Source organism: Pyxicephalus adspersus, chromosome 5 (genome assembly GCF_032062135.1).
Source record: "Pyxicephalus adspersus chromosome 5, UCB_Pads_2.0, whole genome shotgun sequence".
Classification (NCBI taxonomy): domain Eukaryota; kingdom Metazoa; phylum Chordata; class Amphibia; order Anura; family Pyxicephalidae; genus Pyxicephalus; species Pyxicephalus adspersus.
The window spans coordinates 18336228-18363958 of record NC_092862.1 but is presented as its reverse complement, the minus strand read 5'-3'; the positions used below and the strand labels follow the sequence as shown (position 1 = coordinate 18363958).

Below are 27731 nucleotides of genomic sequence, written 5' to 3'. Positions count from 1 at the left end.
AAATCCTGTTTAATAATAATAATATTAATATTATAAGGCTTGATCAATTATTAACAACATGGATCAGTAGACGTCTCTCCTATTTTCCCTTTAGGAGATGTCTGTACAGAATGGTATATTGTAGAAGAGCATTCATACTAGAATTGCTTAGAAGCGACATGCTGGTGGGATTGCTTTCTACTCACACTGGTGTAGAACAACGCTTTTGCTAGGACCATGAATGTGGTTATTGGTGTGGAACGAATGCCAAATAAAAACTAAATTACAAATCTATCTGACATATGGGGATCATGGTGTGACAAGCAGAAAAAGTTAAAATTACAACCACATGCCGCTCTATATAGACCTTGGTCCTATATGGGCAGTAAAAAATTGTGCACTACTTTTAAAGCTTCTGTTAATTGGACTATATGGCACAGAGACGATAAGCGTCATCTCTGATAATGTCGTTCAGTTTTCTGCAATTTAAGCAATTAAGTAAAATGCGCGATTTTCAACACCAGATCTTATCACCAGACTTCGTCAAAACATTGGTAAAACAGTCTGCCGTAAAAATAGCAAAGTGACTGAGCCATAAGGCAAAACAAGATGGCACGGGCGTATATATGAATTTGTTGGATCAAATAAATGTACCCAGCCCAGGCCTGGACAGTCGTCCAAATTAGGACTCTATTACCAAGCATGAGTCATCTTCTAAAATCAAAGCTTGTGAATAATGTCAAAGCCAAGCTACAGGGGAATTAAAATCAACAAGCATTTAACTAAATTAGAGCAATGATACTGTTTGAATTAGACCAATCAACATATACAGAAAGAAATGGCAAAGCTTGTATAGAAACAACGACACCGGTCCTATGAGAGGGTAACAGAAGAAGAAAAGAAGCTGAGAAGAAATCAGTAAAAAGAAATGGTAATGGTAAGGCCAAGTGAATATGATTTTGGCACTTGTACCTAAGAAACTTTATCTGCAGATACATAAGCAGCCAGAACCCAGCAAGTACAACACATGATGAAGAGACATAATATGTAACACCAGTGGGCAGAGCAATCAGACAGCCAGCTCATCTTAAAGTAAATTTAAAGCCAAATTGCACTTTTTTTAAGAGGAGAAGTAAAACTGCTTTGACTTTTGTTTTTCTTTTTTCCATCTGTGTTTCATTATGAGATTTCCCTTTACTCTCCTGTCCTGTAGACTCATCAGCATGCAGTCATAGCCAAGAATTAAACTAAAATGTATTAAAGCTCAGTGGGCAGCAGGGTGGCTCAGAGGTTAGCACTCTGGCCTTTGCAGTGCTGGGTCCCAGGTTTGAATCTTGGCCAGGACACTATCTGCATGGAGTTTGCAGGTTTTCCCTGTGGTTGCGTGGGTTTCCCCCCAAAATAGTTTTTAGACTATATTAAAGACATATGAGTATGGTACAGAAATTGGATTGTGAACCCCTTTGAGGGACAGGACTATGGACTTTGTACAGCACTGTGTAATATGTTGGCGCTATATAAATACTGTGTAGTAGTAGCTCTCCAGAATTGCCAGAGGATGCTGCTGGTTTGTGAGGGCCAGGTAAGCCCTCAATTCCACTCCGAGTGTAGCTTGGGGTTACCGCTTTTTGTAATAAAAAATTAACCTCGAGCCACACTCAGGGTTAGCGCCAGGGAGGTTAAGGGAGTATAGTATGTGATAATATTTTCACACATGAATTGGCCAGCACAGGTCCAGACTTTACCTTCATGGAGAATCTTTGGGATGTGCTGGAGAAGTCTTAACACAGCGTTCAGATTCTCTGATCATCAATGCAAGATCTTTCCTAAAAAGTAATGCAACTCTAAGTGGAAATAAATATTGGGACATTGCATAAGCTTATTGAATCAATAAGCATCAATATTCATCAATATTCATTATGCGTCATAGTCAAAACTAAAGTAAGTCCAACTAAATATTAAAATATGTGATTATTATTTATTTTTTTTTGTCAGGCAATAAATAAAATAAATATATATATATAACTTGAACCATTTACACTTTTAAAAAGCAGTCATTTAGCCCCATTTATTTCAGTTTACTTAGAAGTCTATTAGAGAATGCAGTCATTGCATTGAATGGTTCTCTTGGTTTCTGGAAAGTAATGAAAAAATTCACAGATTAAATTTTCTTACCATATGGAAGATTTATTCAACTCACACAAGCCATTTGTTTCTGTCCAAGTTGAAGCTCTTTTTAATTTTATTGTTCTTTTTGCATGTCTATTTTATTATTTCAGCTTAGCACATTATGTTTTCTCTGCTTTCTTAGTGGACAGTTTGCTCCTTGTGAGCTTTTTGCAATGAAGTTTTTTACTTTCTTTCGCTTTACCAGTTTCTTTATTATAACACTAGAGGGAGAAAGAACACAAGAAATGGAATACAATTCCTACTTTGATGTATTTTAAATCCTGAGTTATGTATTTTAAAGAAAATTGGAGGGAATTTTAGATTGCCATTGTGGACCTTTTTCTTATAGAAAAGTTACCGGTAGTTACCTGGTATCAGGGTGGAGATCCTAAACAGGCTGCAACCAGGCATTTTTTTTTGCAGAAAAAACATAGTGAGTGTGATTTATTAAAGCTCTCCAAGGCAAGTGAAGATAAACTTTCATCAGTGAACCTGAGTGATCCAGCAAACCTGGAATGGATCTGGTCAAGGATTAGAAACATTTGGTAACAAATAGCAACTGACTTTTATGAAATGCATTCCAGGTTTGCTGGATCACCCAGCTTCACTGATAAAAGTTTATCTAGTCCAGCCTTGGGGAGCTTTAATAAATCAGACCTATTATTTTTCATCTGCAATAAAAAATCTGCCTGTTTGCACATTGGTGAATAAAAGCCTAAAGTTTTATTTTAATTCACTTACCTGCAACATGCATTCATAGGGGGATTTCTGAGTTGACTGTAGACTTGATCCAGGGCAATCACTTTAAAATTATTTATTTAGGCCAATACAAAGACAACCAGGTATTTCCAAAAGACCAGCAATGGCAACCCCCACATTTTGCACAGTACATAACTATTTGCTGGATTTCACTTCACATAATACTAAAACATAAGAAAAGAAAAAATAGAGCTCCATTTATCCATTTATAAAACAAGGAATATGGCATTTCTTAAAACATTCCCTGGTGTGAATCTTCCAGGTCCATGCGTTTCAATGGCAGTAATTGATTCCCACCAGGGAATGTTTCAGGAAATGTGAGATTCCTTGTTTTATAAATAGAGCCCATATTGTATATTGTTGTTCTTCTTTTTCATTTTATGCATTTTTGCCAATTTGTTTTTAATTCATTTAAATCAAAATACACAAAACTATGTGTTTTTATTGAAGTTACTACTTATTGTTACACAAACCCCAAAGAGCCATTTAAAGTCTTATGTACTGGTAAGACTACTAGGAACTTTACCTTCCCTATAACTTCAGTACATTTTGCCAAAATGGTAATATTTTAAGCAAAACTTCAGTAAAAAGTAAAAAGTTCCATTTTTCCATATTGCTTTCTCCAGTTTTCATTTTTGGGACAGTGCTGAGCCACGCAGATTAATTTTGCTTTGCACACTGCTGTCAATGTAACCCAGTAAACCCAGTGCATCAAAATATTGGTATTATAATGATGACATATTGGGACAGATTCTCTCTTCTCTCTCTCTCTCTCTCTCTCTCTCTCTCTCTCTCTCTCTCTCTCTCTCTATATATATATATATATATATATATATATATATATATAATAAAATAAACACTCACAATTTACAAAGAATTCCTAGAGCACTATGGAATACCAATAAATTCAAGAGAACACAAAAGTTGTCTCAATAAAAATATTATTATTACACAGAATTTATATAGCGCCATCATAATACACAGCACTGTTTAAAATCCATATTCATGTCACTAGCTGTCCCTCAAAGGAACTCACAATCTAATGTCCCTATCTCAGTCATTTGTCTTTAATACAGTCAAAGGTCAATGTTGGGTGGTAGCTAATTAACCTAACTGCATGTGTTTGGAATGTGGGAGGAAACCAAAGTACCAAGAGGAAACCCAGGCAGACACAGGGAGAACCTGCAAACTCCATGCAGGTAGTGTGCTGGCCAACATTCAACAACATGGCCAGAATGCTAACCACCGAGCCACCGTGCTGCCCATTAATATTTTTTGAGTTGTCTTTATCTTACGAACAGGGGAGAGAATAAGGAAAGTTAGTGCTCTGACTCATGTATGTAAATTTCAGTTTGAGCTATTGAGTTCTGTAAATTACGAGATTTTCTCTACAGCAGGCATTAGGAAGAAAGTATATGGAAGTAAGCTAAAATCTGCAAACTACATATGAAAACAAAAGTTAATAACCTTTTTTGTTATTTCCTTTCCATAATAAAAAAAAACATATCATACATAAAAAATATATAAGACCACTATGCATTCCCTTCAAGTATCTGCCGGCTCTTAGGCTGTATTGTATTCGTGCACTGTTTGTTTAGAAGTCTGGTGTAGGTCCCAAAAAGTTTTATCTTTAGCCCATCTGAGTCTCCAAATTGCACCTGATTAAACCTAATTACGTATATGCTAAATGACCTTTCCCACAACCTCCAATTAGCAACCAATACAAAAATAATAAGAATGACTGATCATTTCCACTTTGGTAAACTCTATATTTTGGAGCTAATATATTAAGCTTGGGAAGATGCTAGTTGGTAATTTAAAGTAAAACTTTAGCATAGAAAAACACATTTGTTATGTCTCTTTTGCAATGCCAAAAAAAATCCCTGGCACCTGGTGACTTTTTTGTTTAAGCTCCACACTGTACCACGCATGTGTCAAGTAGTATAGAACTCAGTGTATTGTAGTGCTGCAAACAGAGCCAACCGCCGGGACAATGTAACTCCCACACATGCACAGGAGTTACAACAAAAGTGGCCACCCAATGCCCGAAGAGGATTGTTAGTCCTCGCAAAAGTCCACTTTGGAACCAAAGGTGAAAATGGCCTCTTACCATTATGCAGCGATGACAGGTCTTGGAGCCATCATCATTGTAAGGCAGGTGCACACAGGTAAGCATGCTTTGCAGATTTACTGATTATGGCAGAAGTTCACCACCCACTAACGAGTTTTGTTCTGTATTGTTCTCTCCTCCTATTGTGTGTTACTTCCCCCACCTCCTAGGTTGTAAGCTCTTTGGGTCATAAACCTATTCTGTCAATAGGCCTCTCATTACTCCAACTAAATTATCATATATACTTGAGAAATATCTGAAATGTTTTAACTAAACATACCTTTTAAAAACTAATCTTAGTTTATACTCAGACCACACCACTAGATGGTGCTGTGTCCTCATGTCCAGGTATTCAGCGAGTAAAGGACATCCGACATACAGAGGACTGCTAGATACAAACGGGATTCCCTGCTTGCTTGTGTGCAGGACAGGGGCTTAATGGGGGGAGGGGCAGTTTGCATGTCCTGCAAAAAAATATTTTCCTAAACACAGCTGAGGTTGTGGGTGATATTAAGAGCTGAACTGATCTGTAACATCTTGTAACTCTTTAATGACCAAGACAAACTCTGCAGTTCTTTCTTTTTGCATATCAAAGCACAGCTTGCACCAGAAGTTAATGATTGTCTAGACTCCATATAGTTTTTTTTTTTTTTTTTTGCTTTGTTTGTGATCCTCACAGTGAGGATTTTTTACAATGCCTATTAATATGTTGAGACAAACATCTGTCCTAACTGCATTTATTAAAATAATGTACCTGTTCCGACTTACATACAAATTCAACTTAAGAACTAACCTACAGTTTCTTATCTGGTATGTAACCCGGGGACTACCTGTAAAATATATTTATTATACTAAAAATTTTTGCACACTTTATATAAGTAAACAATAATGCACAAAAGATCATTTAGACGCAACCAAGTTAAAAAGTACAAAGTATTACAAAATAAACCTGCAAAAAGGGGGAAAAACTCCCCTGAGTGAATATGATTTTAATTGTTTACCCTTTTTAAATCAGTGTTTTAAAAATACTACACTATGGATGGATTTATTCACTATTTTATTAGTATTTTTGTTGATTACTGTTCTGAATCTTAGTATTTACAGCTGCATTTAGTGCCATAGGTTTATACTTCAATTATTGTATTTCCTTGTATTCTCAGGTAAAAAAAAACTTGCCATAGCCTATATTCTGATTATCTGCATATTTATTTAAGAGACTGAAAAGTTTATAAACTTAAACTAGCAGTTAAAAACTGCTCCTGGGTGCCAATCGTAATAATAAGTTGAGCAGTTATAGGTGGTAACCACTGGTCCTTTTCAAGTTTTGTTAAAGTTTGTGCAGGTGTTTTCTTGCCGTAGGAAGCAGCTTATTTTTGAATGTTTTATTCTTTTATTTTTGATTCAGAATTTTGTAATTGTCTGGAATCTGGGATCTTGTAAGGGGCTGGAGCAATTGGATGCTGCATGTAGCGTCCGAAAACAAAAAACACAGCAACCATGCCACAAAAAGCAAACACCTAAAAAAAAGAAACAAAAACAGAAGAATAAATAAACTCATTCTTTCCAATGTTCACCAATTTTAGGGGCAACTAAATGAGGTAAACCCAATAGTACTGCAAAAACTGTTAGTCTGAACCCTAAATACTAATAAAAAGTTTAGAACTGCTGTTGATCTTTTTTTTAAACAGTTTGCCTAAGCAGCTCTGTATATGATATGGAGAATTTCAGCTTCAACCACAACAAAATCTGTAAAGTTGCAGTGAAATCAGTTTTGTTTAAATCTATCCGCTCATCCTCATATGCAGTACATAAATCATACAGCTCATATTACATTTTCATCCATATGTTAGAGGCATGTGAATGCTTCCTGCTTATAAGACGGACGTATGGCCATTTCTGATTCCACACATCTGTGATAATCACTTTGAGCTTCCACATAATTTGCCATGCGGGGTGAGTCAGAAGGAGGAGGAGGAGCACCCAGGTTCATTTATACGCTACAAGGAGGAAGTTTTCAATACTTTTCATCTGCACAAAATACCAAGACAAAGGCCAAGGGCTACCTGAGGTTAAAAGAGTGGGCAAGGTGGTTAACGGTTATGGGGGAAAATGTTTCCTAATTTAAAGCAGATTGCATGTTAATTCATGACTTTAATTTTCAGAAGTTTTTTTTTCTCTCGCGCTTTCCTGTCCAAGTTTCAAATAAAAATATTCATGACAAGTAAGCGAAAATGACAACCTTTAATCAGAATTTATCAAATTGCTGTTGGATAAAAGAGGGGATTATTAAGTTGAACGTAACGTGGTTTGTAGCCAGGGTTGGTAAGACATGAAAGAGTGGAGGAATTTATTTAGGAAGTCAAAACAAAACCATTGCATGGCCAAGATGATTGCTCCGTATTTATTAACTTAAACAGCAAAGACAGAACACTCAGTTTACCATGAAGTGTGTATAAATCCTAACAATTTCAGATTTTCTCCCTTTTGATTTGGTAAATGTTCCATTGAAAGTGTTTGTCGTATCGGTTTGATAAATGCACAAAAGTAACCGTTGATTTTTATGAAAATCCAGTGAGCTGGCAATTTCTATTGCTTTCTGCTGTCTCTTCTCCATCAGTGTTATGAGTTCACCTACATAAATCCCAAAAGGCTCCATGGTATGGAGATGAGGAAACAGAGAGATATTCAGTAGGGCTAACAGACTTTCTGGCCAAGTGATGGTTGATGGTGATGGTTTCAACAGATGAATATAAAGGAATAAAACATAAAAAAATAGGCAGCCAATACAACCAGACTGGTAAGCTGCGTGTGGTCCAAAGCAGTCAATATACGGAGAGGTTCTCATATGTGGTCCTGTTTGTTAACGCATTAAGTCCATTCTGATGCAAGGAATTCTAAGAAAGTAGGCTTTTTTTAGACATCCCTTACTTTATGACCAACAAGAACTTCAAGGTCCTATTCAAATGATCAGCTTGGACTATGGACTATGTTAGGATTAACTCTGGACATAAACTCAGGTCAAAAAGTTGAATACCAAAAGAAAAAACAGATATAATGGACTTTTAAGAGGCAATAATAAACCTTAAAATACAGAAACTTTATATATATATGTATAATGTAAAAAAAATATTAAAATGATTCCAAATCAATATAAACATATGCACAATAATTTGCTTGCAAACCAAAAATACAAAAACTTTGAGGCCCATGTCAATAATACATATTTGTGGACGTAACATAAATCCAAATATACATAGAACATAGGCTGGGTCCACCAAGAGATGAAAGAACAAGTTAGATTTTTTTTTTTGCAGATTCAACTCTTCATAAGGAAAATATACAGAGGGAAGTGATAAAGTGTATACTGCAACAATTCACCACCCAGGCTGTTTACCCTGCACAGCGGCAAAGTAGAAAAGGGGAGAACACTTGGGCCAGAGAATATAAAGAGAATATGTCAAAGAGGGGGACCCCCAAGAGGAGGGGAGGGGGACAACTCATGTAATTGCTTCCATATGGAATGGCTTCATGTCAAGCTGAATCCCTGTATTTGCAGCATCCATTTAAAAAAAAACACCAGTACTATTAATTGGAAACTCCAATACACAGCAGACAGACTAGTCCTGCCCAGTGAGTAAGGTCCAAATGTTGACCTACTAACCATCCAAGTCTGGTGTGCAGGGACAGTTTTCCATGACATCAAAGATTTGAGCCCCTGCCAATGCCTTCATCATTTCCAACTGTCTTATCTGCCCTGTCTGCCTTGTCTGCCAGGCCTTTGTGCCTGCCATACAGACCCCTGTTCTTCAGTTCTGTCCTTTGTACACCTGGGAAGGAGCCTGGGCTCCCCAGAAAATGACCTTACCTGCTTTCACTTGCCTGGATCATGCAAGCCTTGCCCACAGATTACTGGACTCAGGTAATGGACAAGAAGCTTGCAGTTGTCAACTTGAGGGTACCTGGATAAGGTTGGGGGAAAGCGGAGGTCATATGACTGGGGAGGGGGGCAGGTATTAGGGGTATTGTAGCACAAGTTACCAGCCCTGATTGTGTACTATGAATTTTATTGTATTTGATTTGTATTTATATTATTTATAGATGTCATATTAATATCATGTGTCAAGCAAACTTTTGATACTGCATGTAGGAAATACAAAGACTAAATAAGATATGTGTAACCAAAAAACAAGCATTTGCTGCTGCAATATCTCCTTAACTAACCCAAAATGCTCTTAGAATCCTTTCTTATGTAGGAAATGTTTAAATATAAACCAAAGGTTGTACTTGGGTTTGTAAAGAATATATAAAATAACATTTAAAGTATAACATTAAAATAATCCCCCCGACCCAATATAATTTCTCTTTTTAGCAAATAATCACCTTGCTTCTAGTAAAGAGGCGCAGAAGTGAGAAAGTTGCAGAAGATAATGGCAGTCTTATTTGCTGGATCTGTTCCGTATTAGCAGGCAATAAAGATATGACACCATTATTAAATTTTCCTTGCATCATCTGCAGATTAGATGACACCAGCTGGGATCAATTCCAGCACAGTTTCCTATAGATGACCGGCACCTGCCAATGACTTGCACTCGCTCATTTTGGGCCCTGGGCTCTTGGAGAATGAGATAAATGAAGCGGTAGGGGGTGTCTGCCTTTCCTTCTCCCTCTATTCTGCAGCTTCTTTCTATCATTATCTAAATGTTTCTGCCTCCATGCAGGAAAGCTCCAATTATATTCCCAGTCCTTTGTTCTGCTCTGTGGCTTCCATTCAACAATCTGAAGGCTGTGTTATAGTTTTGCACTTTGAAGCGTTTTCGTAAGTTCTTTGTTTACGATCCTATACCTCGCTGCAGATGATTCTGCCTTCCAGGCTGGCTCCTTGTAATAAACCAGTTCATTTAGTATTATTTAACTTTAATACTGCACCCTAAGCCCAAGACACATGTCATTTTGCAGGTTCTGGACCTCATGCTTGAACCTAATTATCAACTTAAAGGTAATAGGAATGAAGAGCCATTTCTGAGTTTCTGGTGTTATATAAAAAAAAATAATACGTCTGCATAAAATGAATGTAGGAGTGTCGATTCCTAGACAAAAATATCCACTGACAAAGAAGAGGGTGTAAAGGTTATTATTATATACATATACAGTATAAATCTGAAACCAGTTCAAATAAGGGTACTTCGGGTTTGCACACCCATGCTTGCTCGAAGGATGTACTGGTTTTGAGTCAAGGTGTTATCCCTTGAGGGTGGCTTTTGATCCCAATTCTTGTAGATCTGCAGATAGCATTGTTTTTGGGACACTAAGCTGTTTTACTGTTACCAAGACAGTATATAAGATGTAAACCCATACAATAGAGCTGGGCAGTGTTTCTGCTTTAAATATTTCCTTCACTCTGATCCCCTTGCTAGCTCTGTCACTCCGGGGACTGATGTGACTGGTAAAAAACTAAAAGTGTATTTTTGGAAAGCTGTGTGCTAGAAATCTTTAATTTTGGGGATACCCCTAGATAGATACCCCTAAAATTCCAATAAGATTTCAAATAGCAATGTTGGTCCTGGACGTTGGTCCAGGAAACCTTGGCAAAACCGTCTGCACATAATAATTGGACGTGTAATATAGATACTGTTCAGGACTCCTGCAGGGAATGGAGCAATTAGTTTCAGAATTTTCATATTTATATTTTTATAATGATGCAGAAATAAATACCTATTTTATATTAAAATTTTTGCTGTATATCGGAAATACAATTTGAAATGTTATTAGATTTATGGAGATACAGCTTTGCAAAAATCCAACATGCAGTTCTTGACCAGTCACATAAATATATGGACCAACAGTGTTCACAACCAATCCTTCCTAGAACAGTTTTACAACATGCTCAACTATTCTTGATTTGGAGAGATTGATAGTGTATATGGTGTTTTCCTTTTACTATTATAAATTATTAAATTTGCTATTTTATAGGGCAAAAATATAGGAAAAGTATTGGTGAAATACACTTATTCTTCGTGGTCTATGTAACTGAGGCATGCCAGTGGTGTGTCCTTTGCTGCACCTACATTCTTTCTACTACAAAGTGTCTCTCTTACCCATTACAGTAAGTTGAGATATCAGTATACAAGTATAGGTTATAATCAGTTTTCAGCGGAGGGTAATAAGTGTGCTGTTATGTTTTTGGGTTGCAGACAAAAAGCTACAAAATGGTTAGAAAAATATCCATGTTTAAAGTGTCCCTTGTAGAAATTTTATAATTTTAGGCAATAGTGCAAACATTTTTTTGCAAACAGTCTGATTCACATTTGCATCGCAATGGGGCACTTGGCACATCACCAATGGACACAAACCCCTTCACAACCTTGAAATAATTTATCCGCTCAAGATAACTTTGTGCTTTAACCCCCCTAGCGTTCTAATTCTCTCCGTATTTCCATGCAAAAAGCGTTACAATTTTTTGCATGGAAATTCATTTTACATTGTAGGCTATGATTCTTAGGCATAACTCACAGAAATATGTCCAATATTTAATAAATTTAATAATGAACTTTAAATAAAAAAACACAAAAATCTGTTAAAAAAATTAAAGAGTGAATCATGTAATATAACTGTACAGTAGCATGTATAATATATAATAATATTATATATATATATATATATATATATATATTATATATATATATATATATATATATATATATAAATATATAAATATTATTTAAGATTTATTTGTATTGAACTCAATACAGCTATTTTGCCGGTGACGACAGCATGCACTGACGTCACCGGGAAAGCCCGGAGAACGTCTCTGCAGTTCGCAGCTGAAGATCGAAGAGGAAGGATGTGTCCCCAGGACCTGTGGGGACCAGCAGGATGCCAGGGGAAGGTGAGGGAACAAGGTAAGTGGTTTTTTTTAAGTTTAAAGCGACCCCGAGTGTGACTCGGGATTACCACGTTTAGCAAGTAAAATCCACCTAGAGTCACACTCGAGATTACGGCTAGGGGGTAAAGTAGATGAAACATGAATGATTTTCAGATTGTCTTTTTGGGGAACTTTCTGATAGTGACAGTTGACAATACTCGCAAATTATTTGTTGAGACAGGACTTCTAATTTATATTGAAACTTGTGTAGCAGGGTGACCACCATCAATGAGGAGCATTGAAAGTAAGGTGAGTGGGATAGGAAGAGTTACCACTAAAAGAAACAGAAGGAAAAGGAAGGAATGGTTAGATAAACAGGATACAAACCAAGCAGTGTCACTGATACCAATAGAGTTTAGGGTCTGAAGTAGAAGTGGATGATCGAAGGTTTCAAAAGCAGATGAAAGATCTAGAAGAAGAAGGAGAAAAGTTGCCTTGTGATTTTGCCAGAGGAGTACATTGGTTACCCTTGTAAAAGCTTTTTGAGTTGAGTGTGCAGGTTGGAAGCCAGAAGAAACTTGGTCAATTAGGGAGTTGGAGTTCTGATAACCGGTTAGTTTTTTTAGACATGGTACTTGAGTAGTATGGAGGCATATAGATGAAGGGAGATTGGAGAGTAGCTATAGAGAAGGGTAAAGGGAGGGTTTATTCAGAATTTATAGGACGTTTGTGTGTCTGAAGGCTGAAAGGAACATACCAGTGGACAGGAAGATGTTGGACAGTTTAGTGCATGGGCCAGGGTGGAGGAATGGGCACGGAGTCGGTAAGATAGAATTACGTCAAGTTGACAGGTAGTGGATGGAGAATAGAGATGATGAGAATAGAGAGGCAACTTCATCTAAACCAACAGGGCTGGAAGAAGTTAGGGAGGATTTGCAGGTTAATGGGGTGTAGTGGTGAGCTGACATATTACTTTTGATTTTGATGATTGTATTAGGTGGCTATGTCTCGGGTGGAAAGGTTCCTGTAAATGAAGGGGAAGAAGGCATAGGGTTTAGGAGGTAATAATTGTGGCAGCATGCATTGGATGATTGTGTGATATTGCAGCAGAGAAATAATTTTGCTTTACAATTGCAAATGCAGTGTTAAAGTGTTGTAGCTTGGTTTTGTAATTAAGGAAGTCCCTACTGGGACCAGCTTTAGCTTCACTTGTATTCTGTTGCACAAACAGTTTTTGTAGATATCTAGCATGACTGCTATGCCATAACCAGGGATAAGCATTATGGGTAGGAGAGGAAGGTGGCAGTGGCAACGTTACCTAGAAGATAGGATAGAGTGTGGTTATGTTGAGTGGTAACTTGGTCCTGGGATGTGACATAGAAAGAATGGGTGTTGGTGAAGTGAGAATGTTTGAGAATAGGGTGTGGTTGAGTTTATGAAGATCTCTCTGCCATTGATTTGGTCTGAGGGGGGAAGGAAAGCAAGATATGTAGAGATAGAGGGTAAGAAGTTTGTGGGAGAAATGGGAAAATGTTGAGTTACCTTATTGATGAGTCAAGGTTGAGACTGCCCTACACTTAGGTGGATGGTGTTTGGGGGTAGATTAGGTTAGAAAGGCAGATAGAGTGAGCTACCGTGTTTTTGTAATTGGATAATTGTTCTTTAAAGGAAACATGTCACAACATAAACCCAAAAGCTTCATGTGTTGGCCATGTGTAAAGGATATCTAAACCCAATCGAAGATACCACAGTTTACTTTTTGGAGGTTTTTTTTCTATGCAAGTCCTTTTCTTGCAAGTAAAGATAATAGCCTTCGATTCTAGAAGTCCTATGTCCTGATATACCAAATAATGTTACCAGGTTTCCCAGATACAGAACTTTCTGCACATCATAAAACACTTCCCTCCATGTAATGTCCAGTTCAGTAGAGTAGCTTTGGATGACATTCTCCATAGATACAGTGGAGTGAGTAGTTTTTGGTAAGGTTACCATGTTTTTATAAAGGTAAAAAAAGCCTAGAAATTGGAATTAAATGCAGCTACTACATGTGGGGACTGGAAAGCTGGTCAATACATTTTTTTTGACCTGCCTAATTTGTATATTTGATTCAAACCCAATTGAAACTGCGGTGGAGTAAAATAAATTTCAGCCAACCAGCATTTTCAAAATTAGTTTATTGCCAATAGCATCTATATTGCTCTCAGGTTTGCTTTAATTATCAGAAACTCCAGTTATACCGTTCTTCACTACTACAGACTACACTATGTACACAACCGATGGGGAATTCTGTTTTGTTTTATCCTACCTTGTAATTACACATAATGCTACTGTTCAGTCATTTGCCCCCAGCCATCAACAACATTTTATGTGCAGCCAAGCTCCTTTCATCCTAAAGAAAATAAATATACAAAAAGCGTGGAACGAGTCTGTAAGAAATTTGCATTTTGATACACTTTTCTAAGAAAAGCTGATTGCTGAATGCAGAGGGAAAGAAAAAAAATCAAACACGAAACTTACCCTAATACTTTATAAAATAATTAATGTAAACAGGTCTTTGTTAAATTGACTTGATTTAATTGCTATCCACATGAAACTGATTCTGGAACAATCGCCCTGGTGCCACGACCTGTAATTAAATACTTAGTGGGAGAAAATGAGCTGATTTAAAGTGACCCTTGCCTCTAAAAGGCGGTAATCAGAACAAGACCTGCGGACAGTAAACTTCCTGTAGAAGAAGCTGGGGTGTTTGTTCTTTTCTCGAAAATATACTCATTATTAAAAGCGCTTTACTGCTTCATCCTGTCAGGTTTAGACGAGCGCACGCAGCGTTGGCTGTAAACGAAAATGAAACACATACTAAAAATGTTCTAGTCAATAAATTCCGACATCAGTATTTATATGTTTCTAATTTCTGGAGTTCCTGAGGACTTTTTGAGTTCCTCTGGAAGTTTATGTTGAATTGGAATATATTGGGTGAAAATGGTCACTTTGGCTTTAAAAGTAGGAATGAGCAAAAAGTTTTCACATTGCTGAAATGTCACAAAAATCACCATTTTCAGCAAAGGTCAATGGGGAAGGTGAAATCAAAGCATAATCCCTAGGCAGATATAAAAGACATAGAATAATGCAGCTCTGTAATCATGAACACATCAATAAATGTATTCACACAAACATTCCTGAATTGGACTTGGTATCAGCCTCTCATAGTCCGAGGCTGAGCCAAGTTCAGAACAACCTGAGCCCGGAGGAAATGGGTTCAATGATATTAACCATCAGACTGAAGTCATCTCGTGGCAGAATAAATCCCTGGATTGAAGAAGCAAAATCTGGTTTTGTGTTTTTGATCCTTTCAGATCTTTGATTTATTTCTTTGGAGTTCTATTTTAAGATGATTGTTAAGTGTGTAGTAGCCAAAAAATGGTACCTGAAGATCCTTCCAACTATCCTGGACCAATTGTTCCAAATTACGATGCCCTGTTTGTTGAAAACATGAAGCTATTATTTTTACACAGTATTTATATAGTCCTGACACGAACTGTCCCTCAAAGGAGCTGACAATCTAAGGTCCCTACCTCAGTCATATGTCATTAATGTAGTGTAAGGTAATTTTGGGGGGAGAAACCAATTAACCTATCTGCATGTTTTTGGAATGTGGGAGGAAACAGACACAGACAGAACCTGCAAACACCATGGAGATAGTGCCCTAGCCGGGATTTGAACCTGGGATCTAGTGCTGCAAAGTCCAGAGTGTAATAGGAGAGTGTAATATTGTAACAACTGCAACAAAAGTCCATTGCCCATGTATTATAATAATAGCCTACGTGTTGCCTTTATACTGTCACAACTGCCTGTTTCTTGTCTGTGTATAATATTTGTTGCCTGTTTCTTGCCCATATTTTTCACAATTGTCAGCTTTCATTTGTCTGTGTATTGCAACCACTTGTTTTTTGCCCTCATATTGCAACAACTGCCCACTTGTAGTCCCATTTTGTTACAAATCCCCATTTGATGGCAGTATGCCATCTTTGTATCTATGTATTGTCAAATCAGTGCTGGTTAGAGCACCTAGTGCAGTGTTTCCCAATCAGGGTTCCTCCAGAGGTTGCTAGCAATTTCATTGCTCAGTGAGCGGTTTAAGTGACACCAATGATCTTGAATGAAGCATGGCAAGTTTAAAAGTTATTTCTGCAAATAGGAATCGATTTAGCCAGAATTACTCAATTTATCCCTATTAAGGAGCCTAATGTCAAAGAGCTAAACATAGAAAGACCAGCAATATGTAGCAAGAACAATATTTTTTCCCTTTCTGAAAAGAGTGGTCCAATGCTCATACTGGAAACATGCAATGGGGGAGCAGGTATTCCACACACCAGAAATTGAAGATTATTCTTTGAGGGATCAGTTTTTCAACAACATGGGAAGGTGGAAAGATTAGAATAATGTATTGCCTCCTATTTTACAAGCTGCCTTGTGTGCAGAAACGACCCTCTGGGGTACAGTCACTTTAAGACTAAAGCCGCATACACACTTGCAATTATAGTCATTGGAAAGGATCTTTTACGATCCTATCCAACGACTAATTTTGCACGATGCATGAACAAGTCCTGTACATACAGCCCTGTTCTGCTCTACGGAGAGGGGAGGGGGAGAATGACTGAGTGGCACCCCGCTGTGCTCTCGCCCCCTTCACTTGCATTACGATCGTTCGACATTCATCGTCCATGGATCCACCAGGACGGTCATTCGGACGATGAACGGCGAGCGCTGTACACACTTCAGATTCTCGTCTGATATCGGCCCTGGACCAATGATCGGGCGAGAACTATTGAAAGTGTGTACGTAGCGTTAGTCTTCCAGCCAACATTTAAATAAAACCTATGCACTTTAATGATGCCCAAACAGCTGTAGATGCTTATGTTCCATTTGAAGATCCTCTGAAGATACCTGAATGTGAAAAAACTCCTTTACCTCCCCAGCTTTTAGCACTGGTGCTTGATGATTGACTTTAGTCCTTTGCTAATTCCAGCTTCGTATTCAGCCAGCATTAACTTTTTTGTTCCACACGTGACCAAAACCAAGCTAATCAATGCAGCTCGTTGTGCCAGCCTTGAAGTGAACCTGTTGCTTTACAGCCCCTGATTAGATTTGCTCAATTGTTTGCACATACAATGTAACTTTTTAATTTAATAAATATTTACTAATATGTTTAATCTGTACATAGCCAAAAATCAATTTACAATGGGTTGTCTGTTTAATTTGCTACATATCAGATAGGACTGGAAGTGAAAATTGGCTTGTGTTAATTAGGTTTTACACTATTTAGCTAATCAGATTTTAATGTAAGTGACCTGTTTTGGCTATGGATCGCAATGTTAAGGCATACAAAAAAAATGTTCATACATTTGTAACGGTGTTCATCTCTGGAGGGACAATTAAATACACACATGGCAGACTTAATAAAATGCTTTGAGACTGGAAAAGATAGACAACCATGGTGGAACCATTCCAGGTTTCGGGATCATTGAAGTTCTCCTTAGATAGTATATCTTCTCCAGTCTTGCAGAGCTTTAATAAATCAGGCTCATAGTCTGCCTATTGTTGCAGGAGTTTTTGCTAATCTTCATAGGTGAATGGTCAACTTTATTCAATGTACTGATGATATATGTGGTTATGGTTGCCATGTACTTACTTCTTTTAATAACAATGTAGTAAAAAAACATCCTGCTTGCTGCATTATTGTTTTAGTACACAGCTTCCATTGGTATGGATGTTAACATATGCAATATATTTGGGTAATGCATATAGAACGCACGATACTGCAACTGCCTCGTGTAACAAAATGTGGATGTCAAGGTTTTTACCTTAAATCTAGACGGCTAAACTACTTTCAAAAGAACACACCACGTAAATGTCACAGTCAACCTGAAAACCATGGACTAAAATGTACCTGTGACATAAAATCAGGCTGGAGGCCATCCAACGGCTATCAGAGGACAGATGTTAGAAGTAACTGAGAAAGGTTATATCCATGAATGAAAACATCATTGTTGGTTTATTTATTGGAATAAAGCAGAAATAAAACCAAACATCTCACTCATTGACTACATTACTTTTATCACCTTATATATATGGACATTTGTGTTTGGGTCAGCCAGGGACATTAAAGTAAACCTGTTTCCAGAACTAGCTTGGGGAGGACACCATTATAGTATGTATCTCAAAACAGAAGATTGGCATAATGCAAAATTTGAACAATTATGGGCATATTGGACACCTTAACTGTCTACACATACTTGATGTGCCTTCCCCATCCTTTTTCCCTCAAAGTTTAGTTCCAAATTTGGTTCAGTTCAAACTTTAATTAGAATATTAGCTAATTGGTTGTCAGTGTGCACCCAGTTCAATACAAAAAAAAAACAAAAAAAAAACAAATAGAACTCTGTACTGATTATGTTGTTATGCAAACTTACATAGTTAGGTTTATTTCCCTAGTGGTTGAACTTCATGAACCTTTTTCAACCTATCCCAGATAAAAACCCTATAGACATAGTTGATCCAGACGAAGGTAAAAAAAAAACCCTGGTACAATTTGCTCCAACAAGGGAAAAACTTTAGACATTAGTTTTTTTTTATAGACGTACCACTGCAGTTCACTGCTCCAAACCAATACTAAAGTGTTCCTATGGCCTGGATATCATTGAAATGAATGAGTTTTCGAGTTTTTTCATGAAGCGCTTCAAAGTGGTCTGCCACCTAACCACTTCCATAGACCTAAATGGGAGCCTTTTCCAATTGCAGTAGCAAGTTGTTAGAAGCATTTTCTGAGCAGTGTAACATGTTATGTTATATAGCAAATGAACCATGATCCTTTGTGACATAAGAAAAGAGAACTGCATCAGCCTGCTAGAACATTCAACAAGTGCTCATTATTGCATGTTAAAACTTTCTCACTGCTCCTGGGCACATCACAGTTAAAAATTAGTGTTTAGGAGTGGTGCCTGTAGTTCATCTCGAAAAAATAAAGATTTTTTTTTTTTACAAATTCTCCAATCTCCAATACCCCCTCAAAAAGACCTATGGGACCCTCTCCTGTTTCAATCATCTACAGAATTGTTCAGTTTGGTGTGCATCTAACCATTCTAATGGTTTTGGGTAAGTTTGCAGGTTAACGTACGAAATTACCACCAAACAAAATCAGTTGCAGTCATGATTTCAGATACCTGATTTGACCATTTGAAATGCTGACATGTTTGAGTCATTTAAATATGTTTTTGTTCTGAGCGTATTATTCGAAATAAAGAAGAACCTAAATAGAAACCACATCTATATTAAATGGGACCATAAACAAGGTTGCAAGAAAAGCTTTAAAAGAGTCAAAAAAAATGAAGATATCAATTCCAGCAAGAAGGAAATCATTGTGGTATTATGAGATATATCAAATGTCACCTGAAAAGTCATTGATTAACTTTATTGATAATCAAAAAAAGCAGCTAGTAAAAGCAGCTGATAGTAATCATCCGAGGGTTTCAGAAAACAATACACGCAACATACAGTTTTATATTGGTAACAGATGTAGAAACGTGCGCAGACTATCATAGTGTGTGCATGAAGAATGCCTTTCCTCATCGTTCACTTGTGCCATATAATGATTCCCATACAGTGTGTCCTCACAAGGCATGGCCAAGTCTATGTAAATTAATCTGACCATTAGAATCAGATTCCACAAGACTGGGCAGCATTTTTAATGGGCGCCAGGGCTGAAAAAAAACAACAGAGAACCCTTTACTTTTTCAAGATGTTTAATAATTGTTTATAAATTCAAAGGCATACAAGTTTAAAAACCTAAATTGTTGCCATAGGCTTTAAAAAAAAGACCTACATTTAGTAAATCATGAGATCTCTCCTTCCATTCCCTGTACCTGAAATGTTCAGTAAGACCAATAGCATAGTTACAGGGCAGGAGAGGGCACGCAGAAGGCTGCATTTCTACCACCCATTGCTTTCCCAAGTCTTCCGGTTCTGGACATGGCCAGTGGCATGAGCCGCAAGGCAGACACAACAATTGAATGATCCAACAGAGGCAACCAATTAGTAAATCTACATTTCAATGGCTCTTCTTTTGTATGCTAGTGTAGTGCATATAGGTGGTCCAATTCTGCAGAGAAGCATTTATAGCGCTTTACCAACCACTTTGAGTTCAGGTCATGGCTGTAGGAGGGGGGATGAGGTATGAACTGTCACAAACTTGTTGGTGCAGGTCAATTTTTTAGGGAATTTTTGTCCGCAAACTGTCACAAACTTGTTGGTGCAGGTCAATTTTTTAGGGAATTTTTGTCCGCAAACTGGAGTTAAGATCCTCTAAAATCTCCTAGAATTTGATAAATGATACTGGTAGGGGCAGAAATGTGAGAGCTTTCTTTGCAAATCAGCTAAAATCCAAAGCTTGCTTTTATTTGCAAATTCTACCAATTCTCTTCTAAATTTAGACATAAAGATCATTTTAAAAAAGACTCGAATTCTTGCCAAGTGTTGTGCTGTAGTGTCTTCTCAAGAGACTTGAAGTGCTTACCATTCCCAAGGATCTCATCAGCAGTAAATGTGTACACTTAGGAAAAAAGCTCCTTAGATTAGTCGTATTAGCCAACAGCAGAAAGCTTAAGTTGATCCTTGTTTTGTGTAATCATCTGCTCAGTGACATTAAGGCTGTATTTTTCTATGTGACAAATAAGAATGTAGGACAGGTAATTGTCTACAAAGTTATGATGTATACGGACAGATATCACCAGAGCCACCAAAGGACCTTGGGTAAAACCAATTTTTCTACACCCCATCCCCTTTCCCAATCCAAGCACTGTTCATGTAATAATATTTCCATACTCCAATGGGACAATTGATAGCTAGATAGACGTGAGCCATGTCCATGTGACAGTGAAGGGGTGCCAGAACCCAGATCTCCGTTTAATTGTCTCCCATGTTCCTCATGGTTCCTGCAGAGGTGCACATTTTACAAAAACTGTATTTTTTCCCTTCCGGTAAGTCCAGAAGAATGTGGTACAGGACTGTATACACTGTACAGAACAAACTTAATGTGGGTGGCAGTTACTAATAAAATTCCACAAGAAGTTCCTGCTTCTTGGATGTACCTCTTGTTCCATATATTCTCAAAAATTTATTTATTCGCAAAAGGAACTTACACCTCCATCTGTATGGAGTAAAAACCACTCTATTATGCAGCTGAGGTGAGAAGTGCTACATTAAGATAAAGTCTATAATATCTAATCGCCATACGTTAGATACCATAAATATGATTTCACTATGGCAAATACTAAATATATATCCAATAAAGTAAAAAAAAAATAGCTGGCAGACAGTAGGATGTAACACCTATTCAATTGACAGGGACCTATTCAATTCAAAAATTCTTGAATCAGTTGTGCAGCCCTCTTGAGTTTAAAACTGGCTTTAAAAAGTGTTATATAACCTCATCCTACACACATAAAAAGATCCTTCTGACAAGTGTAGAGCAAATCTGGGATATCTCCAATATGAGAAGATGGGGGGATGATATTGCTATGATTAGAAAACACTGATTTAAGTGATCAGGAGGCTCATTTTACAAGTTCTGGAAAGAAAATGCACTGCAATAGTACTTTGATCTGCTGTGAGATGAAGTTTAAGGCTATACTTATAAGGGCTAAACTACATGGATGATGGTAAATTCTTGCTACTGGGTAATTTAACCACTTAGTGAAAGCTTTTAGTAGTTCAGCAATGCAACTGAGATCATTAGGAGTAACAGTCAGTCGTTGAATATATTGGTGCACATGGCACTATGGAGAAAGTTATGCAAGTGATATTCCATAGCATCCTCTCCAGCGTTACTCCACATATATTCAAACTTAGAAGAATGTGTCATGACTGCTAGATTTTGGTGCAAAGTCCACAATTTTAGCTGTTTATAGAATAAGCATGGAACTATTTTCAAGTACTTGATATTAGAGCATTTACTACTTACATATTGAAGGATAGAACCAAATCTAGCGAGGTCATTCTCACATAAAAAAATCAAAAATATTTAGAATTCTATCATCATTAACATCTAGTGATAACTGAGCTGCAGAAAAATTTGATGTGTAAGTGTGTATGAATTAGAGGTTACAGTCTCCATTATAATCAGGAGGCAATGTTGAGCTGTCATTGACAAACTTCCTTCCATAGTCTAGGCAGCCCCAATGGATACTAGCATAGCAGTTGGCAGAGCCTGGTTACATATTTCAGCAAATCATAAGGCAATATTTACTAAACCCTTTGATGCCACAAGCTTTTACATCCAGGCCATGATGTTGCAAGACCAAAAGTCTTTATACTTTAAAGCCACTTGAAGTAATTTGGTAATCCTAAATATGTCCTCAACCTGCAAACCTTTTTCCTTCCAGGGACTGAGGACCCCATTTGGGATCTGTGCTAGGAATCCTTCACATCACATTGACAAAAGGACCATGTGGAAATTCTGTGACTGTTCTGGGCTTGGAGGACTTCATCTGGGATCTATTGCCTCTCTACCCTTAGTCTTTTGGATTGCAGAGGATCACCAATGGTTTTTTTTGCCTTTTCTGAGGGATGAGAACAATGACTGATACTGCACCTGGTCTTGGGGCTTAGGAGCCCATTCGGAATACCCTCAGCCACTTCTAGAGTAACCCATTTTGGATCTCTCATTCTTTCGGAGTACCCTGTCTAGGATCTCTCTCCACAATTACTCGGCCTTCCCAGGAACTGATAGACCACATTCATGATCCCTCAGCACTTTTGGGGGCTAAGGACTCATTTTTCGGATACTTTGCTATTTTAGGGGGCTGAGAACCCCATCCAGTATTCCTCGGCCATTCTGGGGCTAAAGAACTGCATCCTGGATTCTTTAGAGGACTAAAGACTGCAATCTGGATCAATCAGTCTTTCTGGGGGCTAAGGACTCCACCTGGGTTCCTTTGCCCCTTCTGGGATCTGAGAACCCTTTGTAAGCCCTTTTGGAATCAGCCCTTATGGAATTTGAGGACCCCTTTTGGGATTTAATTAGAGCCCTATAACTCATACCATTGGGAACTACAGAAAGAACAAATTGCATAGTAACAAATACATTACTGGTACCTTTCCTTGAAATGAAAATAAAACAGTACTATGTACACAGTAAATAAGTTTATTACATTGATGTAGCATCTCAGCGCTATGTACAGAGTATAACTGCTGCTGTATCCATAAGCAGTTACTGCCATGTTACTGTGTTATTAGCTTTAACAGTTTTCTTATACAACTGCTTTCATTATAATAGGCACTCTGAGAACAAATATCAGCTAAAACAAACATTTGAAATACCATTGTTTAAATGTACAGTATTGAAACCATTAACGTAAAAAAAAAAATTAAAAAAAAAATTCTACTTTCAAATTTTTTTGTTTCGTTTCCTTTACACAGATATACACAAGTCCATTTTCATGTTTCTTCTCTGCCAATGGCTGAAAATTCAGGCAACAGTCCCATTCCTACATACTGGCAGTTTCCACCATAGGCACTGAATTAAAAATAAAAAAAATAAAAAGTCACTGATTCAACTCAGTATTTCGGACCCTTCGGGATTCCCAAATCAGAGGAAAAAAACAAATTAAGTATAAATAACACAAATAGGATTGTGATACGTTCACAAGAGATTTGTAACCAATACTGTTAAAGCAGCCATTCTGCAGTTCATTTGTGTGCAAGAGCATGTAGCAGCCTTTGTGCACTTAGCAAATTAAAAAAAAAGGGATGGGGTGATAAGATGTCTCTTTATTGGCTGGTCCGGTCCGTGGAAAGAAAAACGATGTGTTGTTCCTGGGCTCTTTCAAGTAACTTCTTTTTCTTTTTGTTTCTTTTGTCCTTCTTAATTGTTCTCTTACCTAAAAAAAGAAAAAACAGGACAGATGTAAAAAGTTGTACATTTATTTTTGTTTTTGAATATTTGCAAATTTACAGATAAAATGTGTCTCCATCACAATATGGAAGGAGTTTTGCAAGCCAAAGGATTTGTACCTTTATCTATCCAGTCATAAGAGTTTTGTTTCTGATGTCGTAAAACAGGGGTGTTAAACTCTGGCCCCCAACATCCTTTTTTTGGCCAACAAAGGAATCCTAAATATTCACTGCAGCTGGCCCCCCCGCTGCATTAAAATAGCGTTTCTACTACTTTTACTGGCATCACTCGCATCTATAGACCAGCGGGGTCTCAGCCTATGCGTGGCCCCGCATTGGACTGTTTTATAGACGCAAGTAATGCCGGGAATATTAGTAGCGGCGCTATTTCAATGAAGAGGGAGTTTCAGCGGCGGGCCACTCATAAGATTTAGCTCCACACTGGCCGCGTCTGGTATTTCCAACACTCCTCTTCAGCTGTACTTTTCCTTGCTACTCCAAGGCATGGACTTGAATGGTTGGATTTTCATAGAAGAATATTGTTGTTATTATTGTTAGCCTGTGCAAAAAGGTTACCATTGAAAATTAACAAAGGCTACAAATAGCGAAAGAGCCGTAAGATTTTTTCTTAAATAAAATTTAAAACAAAATGTTATGTCTCTTTCTCTAATAAAGGCTTGTTCCAATTTGAATGTGAAGTAAAACCTCTTTGTTTCCATATGAAAAGGGTTTATATATAATGGAAAAATGTTCTCAATTTTTTCAATAAATTTTAAGGTTGGCCCTCCAAATTTTTAATTTTGGCCCTCTGTGTATTTGAGTTTGACATCCCTGTCGTAAAAGGACACTTGTCAGTTGTATGCACAATACCCGCACTAAAAGACAATTTCATACATATACATCTGGAAGTATGTAGATACTTGCAGTGGCTGGAACCAGGGGCAGACATAGGGAGGTACAAAGTGTGCCACTGCACAAGGAGCCGGGAACCTCCTCAGCCAACAGGAGCCCAAAGTCAGTTTGGCATGGCAGCCCCAAGCCTTTTCTATGCCGAGGCCCACTGTTGGCTACGCTCGAAACAGTAACAAAGCTGCAGCTTTTTAAAAAATAGGATACCTGTAAAGGTAAGTTTATGAAGTCTGCTTTCAGCAAGAATATTGATTGACTTGCCTAACAGTGGCATGACCAAGTAGGTAAAACAAATTTTGCCCATTGCAGCATCACTACAACTTATTGGGCAGTAATTGGATCCACTGTTCAATGACCGGCAGGTGACAAAGGAAGCAGCAACACAAAGGATTTATTATTATATATGTCACCGGTCTGTATAGTGTGACAAACATGTGCAGTCACAAGCAGCTGGCCAGAAGTAATTTTAGGTAATAGGAATATGTATTTAAATATATGCTTCTAGTTACATTTTAAATGCCAAGAACAGGAACAATTTCAGCTCTACGTCTTCCATACACTACAAATATCTCTCCCAAACCAGATCTTTCTGCTTAAGAAAATCTCAGAGGTTGCACTTCATTCCTAGTGACTTTGTATATAATTATCCTACCCCAGAACAGTAGTTTACTACACTGAAATCTCTTAATATTCTGATCGCAGTCATGAAACACAAGCACTAATCATGGCTTTAACTGGAACATGTTAGTGTTGTGATCCCCAGTGGTTTGTAGTTCTGGCCAAAAATCTGGATGCACTTAATATCTTAATGAAGCCATGTTTTATTACATAATGTGCTAAAACACAAACAATAGACTGCAGCCCCAATCAGAAACACATGAAAGCGATTTGTTGTCCATCAGCTTCAGATTGATGGTCTAGTCTACTCTTATCAGTAGCGGAGGGATAGGAATGAAATTGCCCATTTGTTGATGGCTGCTGGCACTGAATCACGAAGGGTTTAGGATGTAAATTTAACAATCGTTAGTACAGTCACGTAACTGCCAGTCATGCTAATTGCATTGCATGTGTTCAAATTGTGCATGTGTGAAATTACTATCGAAGGTATTATGTAATCTAGGATACCTGGTTCAATGGCTCCTTGGTAAATAAAGGCATGGAAAACTAAAGTATTGCCTACTTGCTGAAATAGTCAACCCTACTAGAAGTAGTCGGATAATGCGGGGGAGTTAAACCATTTGGCCCTATACACTATAGCAGCCATTCTGGACCTTAACATGGGGAACCGGTAAAATAACTTTCAGGATATCAAGTAAGCTCTACTATAATTTCTATATCCACAGCTCAAAGTATATCAATGTGGGGGTCAGTGGAAATATTCGCTCTACAGGTCACCCTTTTAGGTAACCAAACAGATCATTGGTGTCACTCTTACTGACCTGAGAGGCACAAATTGCTCATTGCTCTAGGAACCCCTAACAACCCCTGGAGGTAGCTTATGGTTCCATAGAACCCTGGGCGAGAAACACTGCACTACAGGGCCAAAGATTTGTGGACACCCATCCATCACACTGGTATGAGCTTGTTGGATATTCTAATAAAACATAGGAACAGTCACTAATCTTCTAGGAAGACGTTTTACAAGACTTTAGATGCCTTTGTGGGAATCTGTGCGCATTCAGATAAAAGAAAATAAAGAGGTTGAACGAAAAGACCTGGCTTACAGCAAGCATTCCCCCCGTAGAGTTAATGTCAGGGCTCTGTGAAGGCTACTCAAGTTCTTCCATCCAAAACTAGTCAAACTGAGTCTTTTTTGAACCAGATTTATAGACACAGGTGCTGAAACATGGCTGCTTCCTTTAAAGTGCTGGAAACAGAAATTAAACCTAGAAGTTCTTCCATTTGGAAATTGCAATATACAAGATATATTAAGGCCAAGGACTAACTTGGCCCACTTGGTTACAAATAGAACAGATGATTTTTGGGTGGACAGCTCCATTAATGTTTCGATAACATGATAGGTAAATCAGATTGGTTTTGTTCTGTGTTTTGTGCCAAATTTCTTTTCACTAGATTTTATGGATTGGCACCCAAGTGTATTTAGTATCTCTGGGATTATTTAGAGGATCAGCAGACGAAGGTCGAATATTCCACAACCATACTCTGACATTAAATAGCCATCTTAAGATAAGAATGGATATAAATTGTTTATTTTACAGATCTTTCAAGAGTAAAAAATTACTTTGGTAGTTTTTACTTATTTAAAAAAACATATAGTTCTTTCCATTTGAAACAGGAAGATGGGGTGTAGAGCAGGAAAGAACTATTGTTTGGAATATGGATTCAAAATGTTTTCATTAGGAATGCCGTAAAACAGTATAGCTGGTATGTGAAAGAAATACATAAAAATATTAAAGACATTTGTTACGGTTTAATTATTAAAGGACTGGTACTTCTGGTGGTGCCATTTCACCTGATATTATAGGGAAGACATTGTAGGGTTTTAATGCATAATACAGTAAATAGAACTAATTAAATATTTCCTAGGTATGTCTCTTATGGGGGATCTTCTGAAATAATAAATTTCTGGTTGTTTTACCGACCCTTATTTTTTTTTTATATTTCTATGACCTATCCAAAAAACTTTGGAAATCAGAAAGGTCAAAGTACAATCACAAGTGTTTGACCAACTGACTTAGGTTAGATTAAAATAAAGGAGACATCAACATTACAGCCAGTCACTTTGAATTTTCATAATAGGCAAATAGTGATGGATGCCTCCATGTTTCTTTTGCTTCCTTAAGCCCAACATAATCTGCAGGCTTCCAAAATCAAATAAAAAAAGGAAAGACGCCAAGATGTGCAGCATTAAAAGACGTCTTGTAGGTTGTCGAACTACCCGTTGAATATATCGGAGTATATATAAATGACGTAGGTTTTGGATCTCTCTAGTATCAAATTCATCCCTAAACTACCAACAGATATTATTCAATAGAA

General features: G+C 37.5%; 1 protein-coding gene across 1 annotated transcript in view; it reads right to left on the bottom strand.

The window, feature by feature from the left end:
• Positions 1-23056: 23056 nt before the first annotated feature.
• The window catches only part of RSPO2 (R-spondin 2), an 80872-nt gene continuing 76197 nt past the window's right edge, over positions 23057-27731 (bottom strand). Inside the window, exon 6 of the mRNA XM_072413275.1 lies at positions 23057-23812. Coding sequence (XP_072269376.1) covers positions 23703-23812 — 110 coding nt within the window. The 3' untranslated portion in view covers positions 23057-23702. The remainder of the gene's footprint in view (positions 23813-27731) is intronic.